At 37.6% G+C, this 22,963-nt stretch overlaps 2 protein-coding genes across 2 annotated transcripts in view; one reads left to right on the forward strand and one right to left on the reverse strand.

The window, feature by feature from the left end:
- The window catches only part of LOC136259383 (uncharacterized), a 130,649-nt gene that overhangs the window by 42,366 nt on the left and 65,320 nt on the right, over window positions 1-22,963 (reverse strand). The window lies entirely within an intron of this gene.
- Window positions 137-19,555, forward strand: LOC136258728 (alpha-aminoadipic semialdehyde synthase, mitochondrial-like). The gene is made up of 10 exons (XM_066052072.1): window positions 137-423; window positions 5,757-5,883; window positions 5,937-6,156; window positions 6,205-6,345; window positions 6,443-6,613; window positions 6,667-6,762; window positions 6,824-6,927; window positions 18,956-19,112; window positions 19,166-19,274; window positions 19,334-19,555. The coding sequence occupies exons 1-10, from the start codon at window positions 333-335 to the stop codon at window positions 19,447-19,449; spliced, it is 1,332 nt and encodes a 443-aa protein (XP_065908144.1). The 5' UTR covers window positions 137-332; the 3' UTR covers window positions 19,450-19,555.

The raw sequence follows: 22,963 nt of genomic DNA on the forward strand, positions 1-22,963 counted from the left end.
GGACACGAAAAGCAAGACACAAAAAGCCTGAGTGGTCTGGATTCTAGACCACTCATCCACTCAAACATGGCTTCGTCAATATTCACGTGATAATTGCGTAAGGTCGACACACCCCTTGCAAACTCTCTATATTAGCTAATAACTGCATGTATAGTCACGCAGTAGCTACACAGCTAACGTCGTGGTGCGTGAGTGTTGAAGGTGGATCAGTGATCATTGCCAGGCTCACAGTACTTCCAGACTTCCTCCGTCATTCTGAGGGTAGCTAGCTATCACAGGTCACTGTGTCGAACGACTTCTATAGACAATTCTGTCACGATTAAGCGTATAAGATGAACAAGATACTTGTTTTGGGATCTGGTTATATGGCAAGACCCGTAGTGTCCTACTTGTCAAGTTGTCGAGATTATGACATCACCGTTGGTACGTAGCTATGTTACTAACTATGTATAATCTACTTAGTTTTTTTGTTTCAATAAGGCCCCTATTCGGTGATTATTAGTTTCTCATCCACCGCCCGCATCCTTCTAAAGCTACCGCATGGTAAGCCATTTACTTTGTGCATGCTCAGAAGAACACGTGATGCCAAACTCTTATACTTTTTTGTTGGTGAACGCTACAATGCGCTATATATCGCCAGGAGAACTGTTGTTTTCCTTAGCAAATTGCTGCAGTGCCAGTTGCAATCGTGTTCTATCGACTTCGCTTTCAGTTGTCTGTCGAAAAACAGTTGGCGATCAAGAAAAGTAGAATCAGCTAGTGAAGGAAATGTTTGTAGTAAGAAAGAAAAACAATTTGGACAAGGTCTGTACATCATTGTGAAAATAATGGCATAATGGTAACACCCTCCCGCCAGCATCATAATAATTAGAAAGGCTGGATGAGAAACTAATAATCACCAAATAGGGGCCTAAAGACTTTGCAGTGTAGCTAAAATGCAGTGACAGACAAAAGGCTGCACAATGAAATGAACCATATTAATGTAAAATTACACTGATAGAATACTGGCATTCTGTGCCAGTATCCAAAAACTACGGTACATAGATTCTAATACTAATTTAACTATATAGCTTTAAACGTGAGAGGTTGTAGCCATTTTTGCACTGTGCTGCCACTGCTGTGGTCTTCTGTGTTTAACGGCATGGTGTTGGAAAGGTGTCAGCTCCTGACCAGGGTGACCTGTCACATGGGATACAGTGGTTAATGAAATTCACGTGGCTATGGATTCCACTTACCTACTCATTAGTACTCTAACCTCCCACAGGTTTCCCACCTGTTTCCAGTATTGTTCCAGGGAAGCCACACAAATTTTCTTTGTTGGGTCTATAGCTAAGTAGTAGAGTGTCACAGGATCAGAGCTCTGCAGTGTCACAGTGCCAATGTGTAACATCTAGACAATTTTCCACAACACCAACCTACTTATAAACTTCTTTTACATTTAATGGTGATTTAGGTAGCTCCTTTTCCATTGGCTGTTTCCTTCAGCCAGCTGATGTGACAATGGATTGGTGCTGTGCAGAGGCAATTCTAGAGATTTAGCTGAGTGGTTTCCAAAAAAAAAAGTTGACTATAGTGCATGATTTGCACGCTGATAATCAGGTGATTTTGAAAAGGGTGGCATACTGCAGTCACCACACAGTGCGTGAAGCACACTCAGTGAAATGTGGAGCATAAGCCCTCTAGGGGGGTCTGGGGGCATGCCCCCCAGGAAATTTTTAAACATTATGATAGTTGAGATTGAATCTGAATGCATTCTCAGGTATTTCACTATGCTCGCGAAGTGTAAAAAATTCTATTCAATCTGAATAAAACAACTTATTTTCTTGTGAGAGATACATGTACAACAGAGGTAGTAAAGTACAGTAGCTATACAAAGCAATATAAAAGTAAAAATTATTAATCTTCTAGAATATTAACCAGTAGGCACCAGCCTATTATGTTTTTAATTTTGCCTATTATCAAGAGTAAATAATGGAAGAGAGAGTATTCAACTGCCATATACTGCATTAAAAATGAGCAGGTCAAGTAGAGAAGCCATTCTGTAGTGCTTTCAAAGAAAGTGTTGAATAAAGTAATAAACACATGCTAGCTCAGTCTGTTTGAAGTGCCCAGGCATGATTTGAAGTCAAACAGTCTGAGCTAGAAGGTGTTTATTACTTCATTCAACACTTACTTTGACAGCACTACAGGATGGCTTCTCTACTTGACATGCTCATTTTTGATGCAGTATATGGGAGTTGGATACTCTCTCTTCCATTATTTACTCTTGCTATTATATAATATGCTATGCTGCAGCGCTAAATTTTTTTGCCAATTATGCTCATAGTTATGCTCAAACTTTTTGCTACAGTTCCAATGTTTTGTTCCTTTCTAATATAGTGGATAATGATAAACTTTGGCCTATGAACAACTGAAATGTACTCATTGTGCATTAAGAATTGGCTACATTGTAAACTATAATAACAGTCATGTCAAATAACTACTTAATTCCATATGAGTGGCGTCAACTGTTCTGTTATTGTAAGTCAACCTGTTTCTGTGGCATACATTTTTGCTTACAGCATGACAATTATTCTGCCTATTATGCTTGATGCTTTCAGGCACCTATTATGCTCAAAATTATGCCAGCATGATAGGCTGGTGCCTATTAATTAACCAGTTTCATGCGCCTGGGATGTTTTATAGCAAAGATAGTTATCACTTTGTCAATATCTATATGGCGATGAATGTTCATTAGTGCTAACCCAATGAAGCCAAGCATAAACAAAGGACTTTTCCCATATTCTGTGTGTGATGGAAAGCAAGTACCTTTAGTTGGCTTAGAATGATTGGTAATTGCATTCAGCCGCTCGTGATCACTTATTAATAACCTTTGACCAACATATGAACTAAAATCATTAGAGTTTATAGGGTGGTGCAGTAGAATAGTGCTTGAACAATCTTGAGAATCACTGCAGTCCTTGTTTGCACCCGTGTTTTCAATTAGATACTTCAATTACGTCTTCATCAGAACTGTCATCTGAATCTATGACAACACAAACATCATCTTCTATATTCTCCTGACTGCCCTCACAAACATCAGAACCTACAGACATGCACAAGATTAACTGCTAGTACTAGCTATATCCTATAGCGTAATAATGTAAACACCTTGGTTGTTTGCAATACTAAGCACTGCCACAACTACGTAGTTGGTACTTGCTAATGCTGAGGTTGAGCATTTGAACACACTACTCCAATTAGCTAGCAGTATTTGATAACTCACAATTCTTTATAATGAGCTGCATCTAGCTATATTTAATGACGCCACTAGCCTTGCTATTAAAAAAACATTCTTTCACAAAGCCACACTGTATAATTGTAATTGCTGCTTCACTAGGCCTAGGGACTCACGCATGGATATCCATGCAAAGGGTAGTTACTGTCTAAATCACTTATCTATCCTCAGTCAGACTTTTTGAGCTTCTGTATTCGCCAAACTGCTCCTCATCTTCTTCTAATAGTTCTGCCATGTGGCACGTGGAGTAAAGTCAACTCGTACGTGGTGTGCTTTAATTAGAATAATCATATAATTCTGAGTGGTTTCCGGAAATCTCAGAAACCCCCCTAAAACCACGCCTGGTGCTGTGGTTTTGTATTGCTTACCATGAATTTCATGAAGCTTAACCCCTTTAAGTCTTTAATATACATTGTGATTAGTCTTTAAACAACAAGCCAATAGCAAGCGCTGTATTGCTTCATTATCTAAGCAAACCTATGTAGTTTTCACATGTGGTAGCATTGATAGTGGTGTTTCTCTTAATATAACCATCAAGGCTTAAGTTTAATTGTTGTAATTGATGTTTTCTTTGTGCTATTGTTCTGGTAGAGTTCCTTACTGTTAGACTAGCCTTTGTCTTCTAGATTACATGCACAAATGATGTCATATGTTAGCAATTATTTCTAATGCTGCATATTTTTGTCATGTTTCATGGTATGAACTACCAACATGGACTGCTTTAAAGAGCAGTGTTAAAGCTTTAACAGCTTCCAACACAATCCAGTATGCTTGAGTACCATGTGCAGAAAGAGGCTAAAATACATTGTAGCCATTGAAAAACATAGTTTCACAGTTAAAAGCAGGCACCCCACCGAAGCCATAAACTTAATTTCATACCTTGGTTGCTTATTGAGAATGGACTATTTTCACCAAAGTTTGCCCTCCTTGACTTTTTGGTGATATCCATAGGACTCGTCTGTTTATTATAACAATCATAGCTACAACGTTACTTGCTACCTAACCATAATTGAATGTTTCAGGCATGCATAAAAAACCAATCCAGTGGTTACACTCGTATTGGTATCAAGGCTATCAGCCTTAAATGGAAGCATTACTAGTTGTAACAGGGGCACTCATGATTTGCCTGATACGTATTCCTGCAGCCCTCAGGCTGCGTCCTTAGGCTTTGGGCATACATATCAGGTAAATTACTCATGCCCATGTTACAACAACTATAAACAATATATAATTATGTACCTGAAAATAATATTGTAAGTACACAGAGCTAGCTATATACTTTGTATACTAATACTTGCTGTGCATGGAAAATCTGTTGGTATGGAATTATGCAAGCAATACAACTTGATTAAGCCAAGAAATATGATTGTGTTGGAAACAAATCACCATGTAGAGAGTTCAGCTACAAGCAATGGGAATTTCAGCTACAGTTCAGTTATGTATAAGAAGTCACCTTATTACGTACCTACAGTATGATTATCTTTCATTGTTAAATATACAAATATTTTTAATCAGACAAGGATTAAAAATGGCACTAACCAAACTAAATATATTAAAGTTAAAAATGAAGCAAGGATCTAAGTGATAAAAAATAGTGAAACAAGAGATGAACGATGATAGCTATTACAGCATAGCTCGTGGGAAATCCCTACTTTGGCATTGAACACAAAATAATTGCTATACCATGCCAAAGTAGAAATTTCCCTCCGAGCTATTCTGTAATAGCTACCATCGTCCATCTCTTCACTGTTAAAATGAGGTGTTACAGGTGCACCCATCGTAAAGGTGTTCATGTACACCCATGGTATTTACAACACCCTAAGGGAGTACTGTAGCACTAGGGGTGTTATTGAATACCACAAATGTCACTTTATTCCCCATAATAGCTAAGCCACTGTAAGGGTGTTTGCCTACACCTTGGTATATTGAAACCCACAATCGGATGCTTCTATTAAAAATTAGGTTATAAATACATTTTGTTAACTTCTATAAGAGTGACTTGGAAACAACCATGTGATAAGTATAAAAGTGTTGCAAAAATATAATTGTGTACTGCTAATGTGGTTTGTTGTTGTTAATCAATGCGTATAAATTGAAATCAACATGAAGGTTACCGGAATGTTATAGCAAACCTACATTTCTTTTCAACAAAATGCAACCATGGAGAGCACTAGAACACCTTTAAAGTATACTGTGACGCCTTTATAGCTATTCCTAGAACACCCTTAGGGAGTATTGTAACGCCTTTGTAACACCTTTTAGTTGCTCCTAGAGCACCCCTGGGGAGTACTACAACTCCCTTCAAAGGAGTTTAATTTACACAGCAGTTAGAACTCCTCTAAAGGTGATTGGATTACACCCTATTTTTAACAGTGAATTGTTTCACTACTTTTTATCATGTAGATCCCTACTTCATTTTTTAATTTATAATGTTTAATATACTATGTATACTGTTGGAGAAGATAGACAACATTTACAGCCTCTAGACGACTGAATAAAGCAGAAGAAATAACTTCACTGTATGAGAGGACCACACCTGTTGAATTATCTGTACATAATGAGCCTGGATTGTCTAAGCTGATTAGCAGTAGTGACCTTGTGATCAGGTTTGATGTTACTGTTGGGTAAATACTGTGAAAATAATTTCAATTGTACTCAGCTTGGTGCAGGATTTCAATCACCAGCCAGTTTTCAAATCGTGTCTACACCACAAAGTGCACATGTTGACATCGAGTTATGTGACACCAGAGATGATGAAACTACAACAACAGATTAAGGATGCTGGCATTATGGTGTTTAATGAGATTGGATTTGATCCAGGTATTGATCATATGTTGACCAAGCAATGCATTGATGACGTGCATGAGAAAGGAGGAAAGGTAATTGTTCATCTGTTGACAATTAAACAACATTACGTGTCACTCTAGGTGCTGTCATACATGTCATGGAGTGCTGGTTTGCCAGTACCTGAAGCAGCCAATGTTCCATTAAAGTACAAGTTCAGTTGGAGTCCACCAACTGTTATGTTACAGCCACTTAGCTCAGCCTCATGGTTGCAAGATGGAAAGGTGCAGTCGTTTACACATAATGTATTTTAAAACTACTTCTGATGACCTATCAAATTTTAATGCAATATAGCTACTGTTCTTGTGTATGTATTTTTAGGTTATTACTGTACCAGAGGGACGTGTGATGTATCACCCACAGCATCTTGACTTGAGTCATATAATTCCTGAAGTTGAATTTGAAGGAATTGTTAATCCTTCTATCAAATACATTGATTTCTACAACATTCCAGAAGTGCACTCTCTTGTAAGAGGAAGCATTCGATATAAGGTGTATTTTTGTAGAATGTAAACAAACTTGCTGGTAAAAGTGGTTATGTTTAGGGGTTTAGTGCTACAATGTGTAGTTTGCAACAGATTGGTTTAATCACAGATGAGCAACATCGTAAGCTTCAGCCTGGATCTCCTCCAATTACTTGGGTATGACCAAGCTACATTTTTTAAACATGTCATAATATCCGTACTGCTTAATTATCTGTAGCAAGATCTCTTAGCTGATTTGATGCAAACAAGTGTCTCAACATTAAAAGATGTTGTATTCAAAAGAATTGATTATGATAGCCATAGCTTAAAAGAGATAGAAGCGTAAGTTATACCATGATATGAATATATTATAATAGATGCCTTAATTAAAGCATTGCGCAAAATTCTAGCAAAATGTTCACTGTTCAAATGGCTTGTTACATTAACACCAAAGATGGTTATTTTGGTACAGTGCCACAAAAATTTACAGGAATTAATGAGTTTGGGTACCAATTATTACCACTCAGAGTGTTAATTTAACAAGCCACTTTTAACAGTGTTGTGCCATATAATCATAAAGTGTTGTTACCCACAGAAATCCATGCCTGACTTATAAATGAATTTTAAAAAGAAAAAAACTTGCAGAAAATTCTGAACTTGAACTAATTGTCACTTTTTGTTTCATTACCAGCTAACTCTGCACATAAAGATTTTGACTATTAATCAAATACATATCACAAGAAAAGATTGATATACCCTAATAGAATAATCAGGTGGCATACCATTATATTAGAGTATGTTGATGTTTTTTGTTAAACAAGCAAGATCCAAACCAGGGGCAGCGGAGCAGGCCAAAGAATGGAGGGGCCAACTTCAGAAGTGAAAAAATAAAAATAAATAAAAAGAAGAGAGAAAGGTTCCCACCTGCTAACAATGGCTGCTTTCCACCAAATATATAAATCTAAACCAAAATAGCCAAGCTGTAAAAAAGAGTGCGGCCCCCAAAAAAGCCAGGATGAAAAAAGATGTGAAATCCAAGTTTAATTACGACAATTCGGGTGAATTTGTGGTGCCTCCTCCAGTAGGATTCGGCACCTGAATTGTCATAATTAAAATTTTTGCCATTAACCTACCATCACAGCCATTTCTTGGCCGCCACCTTGGATTTCACATCTTTTTTCATCCTGGCCTTTTTGGGGGCCGCACTCTTTTTTTTTACAGCTTGGCTGTTTTGGTTTAGATATCACTTCTTTTTGTATTGCAAGCCACGAAGCCGGCCATTAACTGGCTTTGGTGCTTCCTTCTAACTTGTTTTTTTTCTTTTCTGCAGGAATTGTCGAACAAAGGAAGAAATGTTGTGTACAGTTTTTTGTCTGATTAAAAATATTTGTATATTTAACAATGAAAGATAATCATACTGTAGGTACGTAATAAGCACTGTTAAAAATAGGGTATAATCCAATCACCTTTGGGGGAGTTCTAACTGCTGTTTAAATTAAACTCCTTTGAAGGGAGTTGTAGTACTCCCCAGGGGTGCTCTAGGAGCAACTAAAAGGTGTTACAAGGGCATTGCAACACTCCCTAAGGGTGTTCTAGGAATAGCTATAAAGGTGTTCTAGTGTTCTCCATGGTGGCATTTTGTTGAAAAGAAATGTAGGCTTGCATGCTATAGCATTCCAGTAACCTTCATGTTGATTTCAATTTATACTCAATGACTACCAACAACAAAGCACATTAGCAGTATGCAATAATATATTTGCAACACCTTATACTTATCACATAGTTGTTTCCAAGTCACTCTTATAGAAGTTAGCAAACTGTACTTATAACCTAATTTTCAATAGAAGCATCCAATTGTGGGTTTCAATATACCTAGGTGTAGGCAAACACCCTTACAGTGGCTTAGATATTATTGGGGAGTAAAATGACATTTGTGGTGTTCAACAACACCCCAAGTGCTACAATACTCCCCTAGGGTGTTGTAAATACCATGGGTGTACATGAACACCTTTACGATGGGTGTACCTGTAACACCTCGTTTTAACAGTGAGGTGACTTCTTATACATAACTGAACTGTAGCTGAAATTCCCATTGTTTGTAGCTGAACTCTTTTCAGAGTGACTTGTTTCTAGCTGAACTCTCTACATGGTGATTGTTTCCAACACAATCATATTTCTACAGGGTGATTTGTTTGTAGCTGATCACTATAAGGTAACTTAATTGTATCTAGCTGATATCTCTACAGGGTGACTTGTTTGTAGCTGAAATTTCTACTTGATGGTTTGTTTGTAGCTGAATTCTCTACAAGGCAAATTCTTCTAGCTGATCTCTCTACAGGGTGACTTGTTTGTAGTCAAATTTTCTACATGATGGTTTCTTTGTATATAGCTGAACTCTCTACAAGGTAACTTCTTCTAGCTGATCTTTCTACAGGGTGATTTATTTGTAGCTGAATTCTCTACAGGGTGGTTTGTTTGCAGCTGAACTCTCTACATGGTAGTTTCTTTGTAGCTGAACTCTCTACAAGGTGACTTCTTATAGCTGAACTATCTACACAGTGATCTTTTCATAGCTGAAGTCTCTACAGGGTGATTTGTTTGTAGCTGAACTCTCTACAATATGATTTGTTTCTAGCTGATCTCTCTATAGGGTAACTTGTTTGTGGCTGAACTCTCTACAGGATAGTTTCTTTGTACGTAGCTGATCTCTTTACAGGGTGACTTGTTTATAGCTGAACTCTCTACAAGGTGATTTGTTTGCAGCCGAACTCTCTACAGGGTGGTTTTTTTGTAGCTGAACTCTCTACAAGGTGACTTCTTCTAGCTGATCTCTCTACAGGGCGATTTGTTTGTAGCTGAATTCTCTACAAGGTGATTTGTTTGCAGCTGAACTCTCTACAAGATGGTTTCTTTGTAGCCAAACTCTATGCAGGGTGATGTGGTTTAGCTGAACTCTCTACAGGGTGATTTGTTTGTAGCTGCTCTACAGGATGGTTTCTTTGTAGCTGAACTCTCTGCAAGATGATTTCTTCTAGTTGATCTCTCTATAATGTAACTTCTTGTAGCTGATCTCTCTGCTGGGTGACTTGTGTCTAGTTGCACGTTCCACAAGGTGATTTGTTTGTAACTGTATACTCTACAGGGTGATTTTTGTAGCTGAACTCTCTGCAGGGTGATTTGTTTGTAGCTGAACTCTCTACAGGATGGTTTCTTTGTAGCTGATGTAGCTACAGATGACTTGTTTCTAGCTGATCTCTCTACAGGATGGTTTCTTTGTAGCTGAACTCGCTACAGGGTGATTTTTTCTGGTTGAATTCTCTCTAGGGTGATCACTTCACAGCTGAATCCTCTACAAGGTGGCTTCTATTATCTGATCTGTCTACAGTATGATTTGTTTGTAGCTGAACTCTCTACAAGGTGATATTTTCTAGTTGAGCTCTCTCTTATTTCTAGCTGATCTCTCTACAGAGTAACTTTTAGTAAAGCTGAAGTCTTTACATGGAGGAGTTTGGTTGTTAAATTCTCTGCATGAAGACTTGTTTGTAGCAGAACTTCTACAGAGTGAATTGTTTGTAGCTGAACTCTCTACAGGATGCATGACTTGTTTATAGCTGAACTCTCTTCAGTGTGACTTGTAATGTTCTGAATCACTTCAACAATATATTATTTGTAGCTGAACTCTCTATAGGGTGACTTGCTTCTTGTTGAACTGTGTTTAAGATTAACTGTTTGCAGTTGAACTCCCTACAGAATAACTTGTAATGTAATAGAATTCTATAATGGAGTAAACAAATTAGCTGAATGCTCTATTAGTAGGCATTCCAGTATCCGAGATTTTTTAATAAAAAAAATCTCCGTATATTCCCCAATAGATCCCTGGCACAAAATAACAACTCGTATTTAACTTGGGATTGCTCCCTCGTCCAAGCTCCAATGAGGATGAAAATCACTGTGGGGTTTGTCCACACGTTGATCATCATGAAAATCTTAGTTTTATCGTGCACATTACATATAAGTAAGTTTTGTGTTGTTTTGTAATCTTTTCAAGCCTTATAATGTATGTAGAATACTTTAAAACTTTAAAATAAAAAAACCTACTGTCGGGTGGAAGGTAGTCACTGGTGCTTACTTTAAAGTGCGTAGTTACTTCGCTCGGGTTAGCGATTTTCAGCTCCAGAGCAATCTTCTGATGGCTGTATCATCAGCTCAAAAGTATAAACCACTTCAAAGTCGGCATAACAATACCATAATTGAAACCACAACTCCACCTTAGGTATTTTTGCATCATTGCGGCATCTCCACTTTAGTTGTTTACCTTTATAAGTTGTTAACTTGATGTTTTTACTTACTTGACATAGCCTCTTGCCTATAGGTATACACCATTGTATTGAGAAGTGTGCAATAGGTGAAACAAATTTGCTCACCACAAAGTATACAAAGATAGCTGAGATCTGATACAATCTGAAGTTACTCTCATTACATGTACAAACTTGCAGATAGAAGCAACTGCAGTTTCAAGATAGTCCAGATTGCTAGATGGCTTCTGAATCAATTGTGCCATTTTCCCCTTTAAAATGTATGGGGAGCCCCGGAGAAAAAATGTACCTTTTTTCAGTTTTTAAGCACTGTGCATGCCAAAGTAGCTAATTCCAACCCAACAAACTATATATTTCTGAGATCGGCAATCAATACTCTATCTATTGAGCATATAAAAAGTCCATTTTTCTAAAATTTAAAAATCGGGCTGGAATGCCTACTATTAGGGTGACTGTTCTATTAGAGTATCTCGATCTCGCATTTGCCACACGGAGTTGGCTTTCGAATCATAACTCAGTGGTTTGTAATCCGATTCTTCTGTACTACTGCAAGGACTTTCTATGAAGATTATCCCAGCTATATACACCGATTTTCAGTTCATTGGTTTAAGCAGTTTGCCTAGTAGGCGTAAAAACTAATACTTTTATATTACTAAAAATCGATCGCGTGATTATGACACAGTTTGGGTTTTGTGTCATATCTCCATGGTCTTTACCTCGATTTCTTTCAAACCACCAAAAGGCACTCCTACGATTGTTACTCCATCTACATAGCAATTTCCAACTCATACCATGAAGCGGTTTACCCTGTAAGCGTGACAACAAATCGACCTTGTTTTATGCGAATAATAGATGATAACTCCCGAACCATTCATCGAATTTGCACCACATTTGATGCTAGGATTCGCCTTTGGACTCCCTTTCTGTGTGCCAAATTTCAAGGCGATCGGAGTACGCGTTTGCGTTTATAGCAATTTTTGCAAGTGTGTGAAAACACGAAGAAAAAAATCGAAACTTTGGCAGCTCGTATCTCGGAAATGGCTGGAGCGATTTCCTTCAAATTTGGTGTATAGGCTCCCCTTGCTGGCAGGCAATTCTATTACAAATTTGGTTCCAATCGGATAAGGGATAACCGAGATACGAAAGTATGAAAATGACGTTTTCTTTCTTCCTGTCAATATACCCATGGTGTGGCGCGCCGGCTTCTTGGGCCGCACGGCACTATCATGTGTCTTGATATACCCACGGTGCGGCGCGCTGGCTTCTTAAGCGGGTATCACTCTTTTCACCCTATTTCATAACCCTACAGAACTTAGACAAAAAGCGGTGAACCAAAAAGGCGAAAAAAAAGTGCAATATTGAAGGGGGATCGAACGCAGGATCCCAGTGTGATGGTCCAGTGTGCTACCGATTATGCTACCGCTGCTCGCTCCCTTGATTCCCTTCTTTTGTATCTTATAAATGTGACTAACGAAATAGCTAAGCTGTATATAGTAAGAAAAACCTAACCCTAAAGGTGAAGAAGAAACCAAAGCTGAACTCTAACCCTAACCCTAACGCTAACACTACTAGACGCTTCCCCTAAAGTCTACTACTCGTGGCAACTACTGGACGCTTCCCCTAAAGTCTACTACTCGCGGCAACCCTACTGGACGCATCCCCTAAAGTCGACTACTCGCGGCAACTACTAGATGCGTGCCCTAAAGTCGAAGAGAGAGAGAGCAACAACTACAATAGGAAGTCTGGATGCTTTTGAGCTTAATATTACGTAAGGGTTATGAAAGGTGGTGAAAAGAGTAAACCCCTTCTTAAGCCGCACGACACACTATCGTGTGTGTTGATATAATCACTTATTCAGTACATACATATTTGCTACACTGCTTCTCTTAATACTATTACTACTCAGTTTATTAGAGTTGCTGATTGCTCTATTAGAGTATCTCAATCTTCCTTGCAGACACCGTCCAGTAAAACTGGGGAGGGGGAGATTGCCTCCCTGTTTCCATCTCCTATGCTCCAAACAATTATTTTCATACAGTACAATAGTCACTGTATAGTAGGGACCACAAAAGTCCCTACTATACAGTTAGTAACTGTATGAAAATAATAGTAACTGTATAGTAAGGACCACCTAGTTTTACTATATAAAGTGCTATATACATGATTTATTAATTATACCAAACTGTTATCTCCTATTTAAATCTACTGTATTACGGACCCAACACTCACACAACTTTAAACTAGTACCTTACCAACCAAGAATTGATGTATATAAATATTCCTTCCTCCCAAGAACTATACCAGAATGGAATAGATTAGATGATGAGATTATTGAGACTGACTGTGTTGAAGAATTTAAGCAAAAATTAGCCCCTTCTATGTATATAGTTAAGTAACTTATCGTAATTGTATATATTTTTATAGTTTATTATTGTAATTGTACATAAGTATCTAATTAAGTAACTTGTCGTAATTGTACATACTTATATCAGCGGGTATTGGTAAAACCAGGAGAGAAGCGGGAGCGGGAGATTTCTTGGTAAAACCGGGACCGGAGATACTGCAAGCAACTGTTATTTTTGCACTAAAGATGGTTTGTTGATGCAGAAGAGGACTCATCACTCATGCAAGTAGTCTCCCTTCCTTCCAAACATGAGATATTATACGAACTAGCTATAGCTAGGTTAGGGAATTGCAAAACTTTTTACAAAAGATCGAGATACTCTAATAGAGCAGTCAGCCACTCTAATAGAACAGTCTCATATTCTGTCTCTTAACAGGCAGTAGCCTTGTTAATTTATTTGTAATAAGTAAAAAAGTATAGTCTTAGGGCTTTCAAATTTAAAAAAAGGTCAATCATACTGGGTGGGAATTATATGCTCCCAGAAAGTCACCCATCACTGTCTGCCTTTTGTAGTTGCATGCTTCAAACTCCATATTATTACTATTATTAGCACTTTACAGTGGCCAGCACTGAAGGTCTGACAGCAACATGTGCTGCAGCCTTTGGATTACCTAACCTAACAAGAACTAGAGACTTTAAATGATTAGGTGATCTAGCATATGTGACTTTCATTGATATAAGTTTGTCCAGGCTCTTTAACCTGCTCCACCTCATATGTTTTGCTACTTAATTATTCTACTAAATCAAACTTTTTCTTGGGAAAATTCTCATTTTGAGTTCTGTCCCCATGCACAGTCCCTGAAAGGATCCATGCTGGTGGAGCACTATTCTATAAGTCCAATCCAATAGTATTGTCATTGCTGTCCTTCTCATGCTATGGCTTGTTCCACTGACTTAATAATGATGGTAGCTATACACTGTTAAAAATGAAGTGCTATGATAGCACCTAAAAATGCTATGGTAGCACCTAAAAGTGCTAAATTTTGACTGCTCTAGTAAAAAAAAAGCGAGGTGCTACCATAGCACTTCATTTTTAACAGGGTATTGTATTTAATTCATTTGCCTGGCAACATCTTATTCTTTATGAAATCCATCCTGATGAATTGACATCATAAATGTGAACCAACTTTGACAGTAAAAATGAGCAGTGAATAGCTATCATGGCAAATTATGGTGCATGAGCATCCAACTAAGGATTTGTAGTGAAGTTCGCTATTTGCCACAGAGCTTAGCTGATGCTTTGTCACATTGTAGTGAGAAATTTGGCTTAAATGTTATCCACACTCCCAGGTCCTTTTCTGATGATGCTATACCAAGTTTAGTACTTGTCCCTTCATCATCATTCATATAGTATTCATAAGGAGAGGCATTATTTCCATACTTTAAGTGCTTACACTTAACAACATTGAAATGCAATAGCCATTCTTTTGCCCAATCAAAGAGTTTGTCCAGATCATTCTGAAGAGATAATGCATCACCAAAACTTGTTATCTGCTTATAGATCTTTATATCGTCAGCAAACATTTTGATCTTAGATTCCACTAAGTCAGGGATATCATTAACATATAAGATAAACAGTAGAGGTCCAAGCACTGAGACCGCTGTCAACAGGGTACCACTTAGATGTCTTGCCATTCACAACAACTCTTTGGTGTCGGCTGCACAGAAAACTACTGATCCAATTTAAACAATCATTTGCTATACCATAACCCCTTAATTTGATTAACAACCTTTGATGGGCAACACTGTCAAAGGCTTTTTTAAAGTCAAGAAATACTACATCAACATTATAACCTAAGTCAATAGATGTTGTCCAATCTTCAAATGTTTCAAGTAGGTTGGTGAAACAGGATTTCAGGTAAGTGAATCCATGTTGTTGGATGGAAAAAATGTTTTTGCCAGATAAAAAATCAATCATTTGGTCTCGAATGATTGACTCTAATACTTTACAGGCTTGAGAAGTTAGACTGATTGGGCGATAGTTGTTAGGTACATTTCTTTGCCCATTTTTGAAAACGGGAGTTACATTTGCCAGTTTCCAATCCTCGGGAAGTTGTCCTGACTGCAATGACTGGTTGTAAATCGAACAAAAGGACTTACATAAGTGTTCACAAAAAGAAGCAAGTATGTATGGATGTATCTCATCAGGACCTTGGGCTTTGGTGCTGTTGAGTTTTGACAGTTTATGATATACCAGTTCTTCAGTAATGACAAAATTAGGGATGTCTTCATCGACTCTCCTAGAAACATTGGGGAGTTCCTGGAGATCTTCATGAATAAAAACTGACTTAAAAAAGGAGGCTAGAGCTTCTGCAGATTCTTCATTTGTTGTAGTTGTTGACCCATCAGGATTTTTAATCATACCAATAGAATGTTTTACCTTTTGCTTTTGCCTAATATATTTATGCAGCCCTTTTGGATTAGATTTAAGTTCAGATATAATAGATGATTCATGATCAATCTTGGCTTTGCGAATAACTTGTTTAGTCTTGTTTCTCTGTAACTGATAACTGCGAAGGTCACTATGTGACTTGGTGCTAAGGTATTGTTTAAAGGCTGCTTGTTTTTTTCTTAATTTCTTTATGAATACTCTTCTTGAGCCATGGTAGTTTATTGTTTGATTTAGTAGGTTGAAGGGGAACAAATTTACTTTGGGTATCCAATATGATGTTCTTGAAAGTAAGCCAATTATCATTAACATTGTCACTAGATAGAACATTTACCCAGTCGATGTCAGTAAGGAACTCATTCATCGCTGGTATATTAGTCTGGTGATAATTCCATTTCTTCCTTACAGGATTGACATTGGTTGCATCAAGATAGCAGATAACATTCCACAACAAAACTTCGTGGTCACTACTACCTAGGGGAGATAAGTGGTTGATAATGCTATCTTCTATCATTTCTGGGTCTGATGTAAATACAAGATCAATTAAGGAAGAATTCTGGCCATGTCTGTGCCTAGTTGGTTTGGTGACGTGCTGAGTTAAAAATCCATCCTCACATGCATTTAAAAAGCTGGCTGCTAGTGACTGGTCACCTTCGAGAGTTGTTATTGTGGCCCAGTTTATATTAGGGAAATTGAAATCTCCCATTAGCAAGCAATGGGAATATCCAACATACTAGGAACCGGCCTATTATGCCCAAAATTTTACCTATTATGCTTTTGAGCATTGCTAAAAAATTAAGCCTATTATGCTCAAAATTATGCTTTCAAAATCAAGATTATGCTCTAGAACTGACTGTTTTATTAGAGTATATCAGCCTTTCCCGACTGCTCTATTAGAGTAAGTGACTGCTCTATTAGAGTTTCTCGATCTTATTTCTGCAAAATGTGAATAACCAACAAAGAAACGGTTTAATAAGTTATATTACGTGTTTTTAATTATAAAATGCACTAATAATACTATTGGCAGTGAATATTTGCTTTCTTTCAGGCGAGCGTATTGCGCATTTAATTAATTTTTCAAACATCGTCCCTATTATGCTGGCATTATGCTTGATGCTTTTGGTCACCTATTATGCTTTAAATTATGCTGGCATAATCGGCCGGTGCCTACAACATACTCTGAAATCTTTGGAATGAGGTTGATTATTTTAGAACTGTTTTCAAAATTAGAGTTTGGTGAGCGATAAACAACACCCACAAGCATCTGGTCATTGTTTCTCAATTGGATGGTACACCATACAGCTTCATATATATTTAAGTCATTAAGTGGGGTACATGATTCAGACTGTAATGAGTTGTGAACATACAACAGAACACCACCACCAGTGGTGTTACACCTGTCACATCTATACAAAACATAGTCATGTAAACATATTTCAGCATCACCAATAGACTCATTACACCATGATTCAGTTATTATTATTATCTTGGGTCCAAGGGAGTTCACCAGACTTGTAAATTCATCCATTTTATTCACAATACTTTGAGTATTAATTAGTAGACAAGGAAATTTAAAAGCAACATTATGTGGTAAATTATCAGGTAAGGTTTAGGGTTAAAACTATTATCACTGCATGAGGGGGGATCTAGTCCTTCCTCTGCACTATCTTCCCATTTTTTATTTTGTATAACTTCCCATCCTTATTCATTTCTTTGAGTTTCATGCGTAATTTGTGGTTTGCCTCTCTTTCTGCAGCGGTTAGGTCAGGTGTTATGTAAATTTTATGACAGAAGCTAGAAGGATCGGCTTTTCGTAAACTTGTACAGTTGCGGAGAATAAATGCTTTTGATTCAACAGTGTTGACAGCAACTTTGAGTAACCTAGGTTTTTCAGATTTCTTTCCAAGCCTAATAGCCTTGGTTACAGTGGCCTTTGCACGCAAGTAGTTGAAAATGTCAGTGGTGTGCTTTATATCTTCACTCTTTCGGGTTTCCCCGTGATCAGAATTCGATTCTGCAAGATTATGGATTATCAAATTGAGCTGTATTTTCTCTCTATCTCTCTCTTCATTCATCGCAGTAAAAACCGTGTCTGCTATAAGTGCAGGACCAGCAGGTGGTTTGGCAGAATTAGTTTCAGGAGTTCTAAGCATTTCACGACACTTGGAAAGTTGAAGCGTTAGTTCTTCCTTAATTTCATGCAATTTAGACTCAACAACTGACAGTTTATTTTCAAGTTGACTTTGCTTTTCAGGTAAGCTATCCATCAATTTTTGGGGTGGGTGATTGTCCTTGTCACCAAAATACTCAAGGGCCTCATCTAAGTTTGGAGCACATTATTATCCAGTGGTACAGAGGAACACTAGCCTTATGCTTGACTTAGCAAGAACAGTACACTCTTCTATACTTATTTTGGCACACTCACTGTGCTCCCATGAACTGCACCACTGACACTGTATGCTACACTCATCTTCATCCTTAACTATAGCATTACAAACACCACATATGCCACCTCCCTGATGTTTCTTCGATCGATTGGCTTCCGGTGACACAGAGCTTGCTAATTCCTTGCGCTTGATGGCTCCACCAGCCATCACAATAATGATGATTCCAAATGATGCACACCGCTACGTCGAAAAGGAAAGGCAAACAACACCAACATGATAAAAAACGGGAACAAACCTTTACAGGTACCGAGGGAGCCACGGTACCACAGCTGGTGTGGGCTTACCAGTCATAATAAAATTATGTACAAAAAAAAGTTAACAAACAAGTACACAAAAAAATTTGGAATTTTCGACTAGAGTAGGGACAATAGCACATCGATAAAAAGTACTGAAACAAGTTGGAGTATTCCATGATATTAAATCACTGTAAAACAATAAGAAATGTTATATCCCTATACTGTGCATTTCCATTATGGTATCTTGAGCACAGTAGGGATATAACACTTCTTATTGTTTTACAGTGATTTAATATCATGGACTACTCCAACTTGTTTCAGTACTTTTTATCTATGTCCTATGGTCCCTACTCTAGTAGAAAACTCCAAATTTTTTCATGTACTTGTTTACCTATAAGGGATAAGTTTATTGGTAAATGTGGGAACTAAGGGATAAATATTAAGCACAATTAACAAAATGCTTGAGTACTGCACCCCAGCATAACATAACAGAAAAACTAAAAACCATAATTATTATAGTTGGTGAGACCCTATTACCATTGTATTAGTTTACCTATAGCAATGAACTGTTGTTATAGTATGGGTCTGCTATCTACTGAGAAAGTGCCTCAAATGGGTAGCCCTAGCCAGAGCCTTGCCAAACACTTGACAGGAATATTATCTTACAAACCTGGAGAACAGGATGTGGCCATTATTTATAACGTCATTGATGTTGAATGGCCTGATAAATCAAAAGTAAGATAGTAATTTTCATATAGTTTAGCTATATAGCTAAAATTTCTCTATAGGAGAGAAAGACGGTTACATTTGTCGACTATGGTGATATTGGTGGATTCACTGCAATGGACAAAACTGTTGGCTTTCCAACTGGTATTGCTGCTAAAATGATACTAGAAGGTATGATGATCTTACTAGTTGATATATATTTTTTTGTATAATGCTCCACTTGTGTACAGGAAGGATCCCACGTAAAGGAATTGTACTTCCAGTAACTAAGGATATTTATGAGCCGATACTAGAAGAACTGAAGACTTACGTTAAGCCTGCAGCTGTTCTATCTACAGCTTTGTAGTTGCACATAGTATTATGTGGCAATGAAGTGTTTAGCTATGCAGAATTCTTTTTAGTTTTATTTATTTTACTTGGTGTGTATTTTGAAACTAATCTGCAAATCTTAGAATCCATACGCATTAAATTGCCAACGTCCAGTGTTGAGGGTAATGCATTACAAATGACACAGTAAAAAATAGCATGGGCTAGTGTAATATGGCTGAATGGCTTCTCTTAGAACACTGATATTAACAAAAACTACAACAATCTCTCACTACAAAACTAACTCCACATTTCATACACAATTAAAATACCTAAAGGTGATAGTTACAAGTTATTTCAAAAGGTATTCACTACAAAAATGGATCAGATTTACGTGTTGTGGGGAATCAAGTCACCACTGGGTCAGGGATTTTTTGCATTCTTCAACATTTCAGTAACATGTTTCTGACTCCCTAGTACAATGCACGGACCAGCTACTGAGATAACAAGCCTTGCGTCAAGCAGCCATGGTAGCTAACTAGCTATCAATTACTGTAACAGCGATTACTGGAACAGCTAAATAGGGCAGCCTCATGCACTCTGTATAGCCACTCTGACTTATACCTGCTCATACCTATAGTCTATACATATGTGACTGGTGCTGCGAAAATAAGGCATGCAGGCACATGATTTTTGCCTATGTTTTCATCACTCATAACTTTTTGTACCATTGTGGTATGGCAATGAAAGTTTCAGTGTTTAGTAAGCATGTGATTGGCGTTACGATGCAAGTTACATAATGTATATATTTTGTTCCACTACTGAGATATGACCTGTAGAGTGACAAGGTGTAGTTTGTGCCCACATGCCCTGTTTTCGCAGACCCAGTCACATATATACCTACAATGAATAGTGATCCCCCCTTGATGATTACTCGCACAGGTTGCAGGATGTTAAATGGTTTCTTTTGTTAGGAAAATCAGCGTAAGTGATCAAATGCCTTCCAACGATTATACAAGGTTTCAGTGGGGTAACTACTGAACAAAGAAACTAGAGTACTATAAATGGTAAGTAGGAATGTATTATACTGGTAGCTAGCCCCGTAGTAAGGTTACAGTCCACTAATACTTACACTGTGGCCAAATAACTGGGCTGCATACAAAGCTGCTATAGTTCTTTTTCCAAGTCAGTACAGAGGCCAAGCAGAAGAAACAGCCAATTGTCAGGTTTGTTAATTATGCTATGGTGCATGGCTATTAATGCTCATTCTGTATTCACTGGTGGTACTGTTGAGTATGCCCTAGTTTTTGCAGCCTGCCTCACTTTACATTCACTACCTCAAAATACATTACAATAATTTGTGTAAGCTGCGATGTTAAGATAGACAAACCATCTATGAAATGTTTCCAGAAAAGCGATAAAAGTACAGACCCTGTGTGCACAAGGGTGTGGCACTTTAATACATACCGTGAAAACTGCATCCACCTTTTTAGAGGACAAAAAATGTATATGCTCTATAGATTGTTTTGAATGCTAATGTGAAGGAATCAGAAAAGTAAAGTAGTGCTATTGAAAAGTAAGTTACTAGGTAAAAAATTTGTTCCATGTCGAGTTCTTCCACTTTGCAATAGAACACTCAACACTTCTGCCCTCAGTTTCCCTGTAAAAATAAAACATCATGAAATCTGAAGCCATAGTAATGTTTAGCCAGACCACTCCTTAGGGTCTATAAGTATTTGTGATTAGAATGTCTTTCAAATCTTTGCAGTGACAAATAGCCTGCTGTTACAAGTTTGGTTACCTAGATTAGTGATGTGCAAGGGTGTATATACCTGTACGACTCACCACTGTGATTGACTTTCTAATTATTGAGATAACAGAAACCTTTGTATACTGCTGTATATCAAGGGCAGTTAGAGGGTACACTTGTGAGAAATTTCTCCAACCAGTTGGGGCAGTGCTGTATGAACCATTTTGGGAATAATTACTTGCTTATAAACAATTTTTTTTGCACTTTTAAAGACTCATTATTATTGTGATAATTGGTTTCATTAAGTTATTGAAATATAGTCTTATTCATTATTGCATACTCCTAAATTCCTAACCCACCCTGAATCAAAGCTGAGGAATTAAGTAGCTGATCGGAAACAAGCACTGCTTGAAGTTCCTTAGTTTACTAGAGTAGTATATCCCCAGTATATGGAACAGTTAATTGTTTGTTGTTTTAGTAGTTTTTCAGTAAACCTGCATTCACTGATGTTTTACTGAGAGTTTAAAACTTAGTAAAACAATTATGTTCCATATACTTAAAGTTACTGACATTTTACTATCAGTATAACTGGATACAACTACAGTAAAGCAGCTTAACAAATTAATAAACTAAGAACCTTCAAGCAGTGAAGTTATCTGATAACTTTACATGGCCTCACAGGAAAGCTTACTACAGCACTATATACTAGTATGGCTCCATTCATAAACTAACAAATGGCCTGGCTACCTATTTGAGTGGAAACATGTGTGGTGTATCATGGGTGAGATGTTAACTGTGATACTGTTGGGAGAAGTAATCAACTAGCCATTGTATATCATCACAACCATTTTGTTGTCACATATGATCCAGTTGGACCATTTTTGCAAGAATATTAGGTCCACCTGGACTGTTTATGTACACGGCCCATGGACTAAACTAAACCTTGTTACAAACCATGAGCAGGGATGAGCCCACGTACCAACCACCATTCAAATGAAATAGCCACCACTACCACTCAACAACAATCACTACAAATTCACCTCTGCCATACATGAGTTAAGGCCTCACACAACATTTCTTGACTCATCCCTGTCTCTTGTAGCCACCACTATTCTAAACCTGGGCACATCCCTGATGAAGTACCTGGTGTAAGCCAGTTAGTGTGATGAAATGGTAGAACCATCTTGCTTGCCTTATTTGTGTACTGTGAACCTGAGGTATTGGGCACTAATTGTCCAGATGCCCATGTATGTTATTAATAATTTACGTTCACAATTTATGGGACCAAACTATATGACAGAGATACTCCTTGTAAATAGATGAAGTATCATATGATAACTAAATTCATGTAGGAAGCATTTAATGACCTCGTCACCAGCTGTGTTTGCAAGGGTTGTCCTGAGCTCCTAAAGATGCAGCTATGTACTTGTGGAATGTGACGAAGAAGGGCAATGTCAGTGTCCAACTTGTGTTAGCTCAATTAGTTGATATAATAATCTCACTGATCCATCTATCCTGATATTTATAAGCTCTGGACCTGAAAAATTTACTAGGGAGTGTGCAAGGCTAAAGACCTTGTCTATACGGCTAGTGGAGAATTAAATGCTCAGGAGATATTACTGCTGTATTTGTATACAGGACATATTGGAGGGACGGCTATCTGAAGTATGATATGGAGCAATACTGATCTGACAGGCCAACACAGCTATTATGTTTGATTATCTAATGTAAAATTAAAGGATATAATGAATTACCAGATACGTGGTTTCACTGGTGTGAAATTTAAACTGAAAATTAAATGTAT

This window comes from Dysidea avara, chromosome 6 (genome assembly GCF_963678975.1).
Source record: "Dysidea avara chromosome 6, odDysAvar1.4, whole genome shotgun sequence".
Classification (NCBI taxonomy): domain Eukaryota; kingdom Metazoa; phylum Porifera; class Demospongiae; order Dictyoceratida; family Dysideidae; genus Dysidea; species Dysidea avara.

Coding starts and splice junctions, on each gene's coding strand:
- LOC136258728 (XM_066052072.1), top strand. CDS start 333: ATGAACAAGATACTTGTTTTGGGATCTGGTTATATGGCAAGACCCGTA. Junction 6,614..6,666: donor GAGGAAGCATTCGATATAAG/GTGTATTTTTGT, acceptor GGTTATGTTTAG/GGGTTTAGTGCTACAATGTG. Junction 6,763..6,823: donor GATCTCCTCCAATTACTTGG/GTATGACCAAGC, acceptor AATTATCTGTAG/CAAGATCTCTTAGCTGATTT.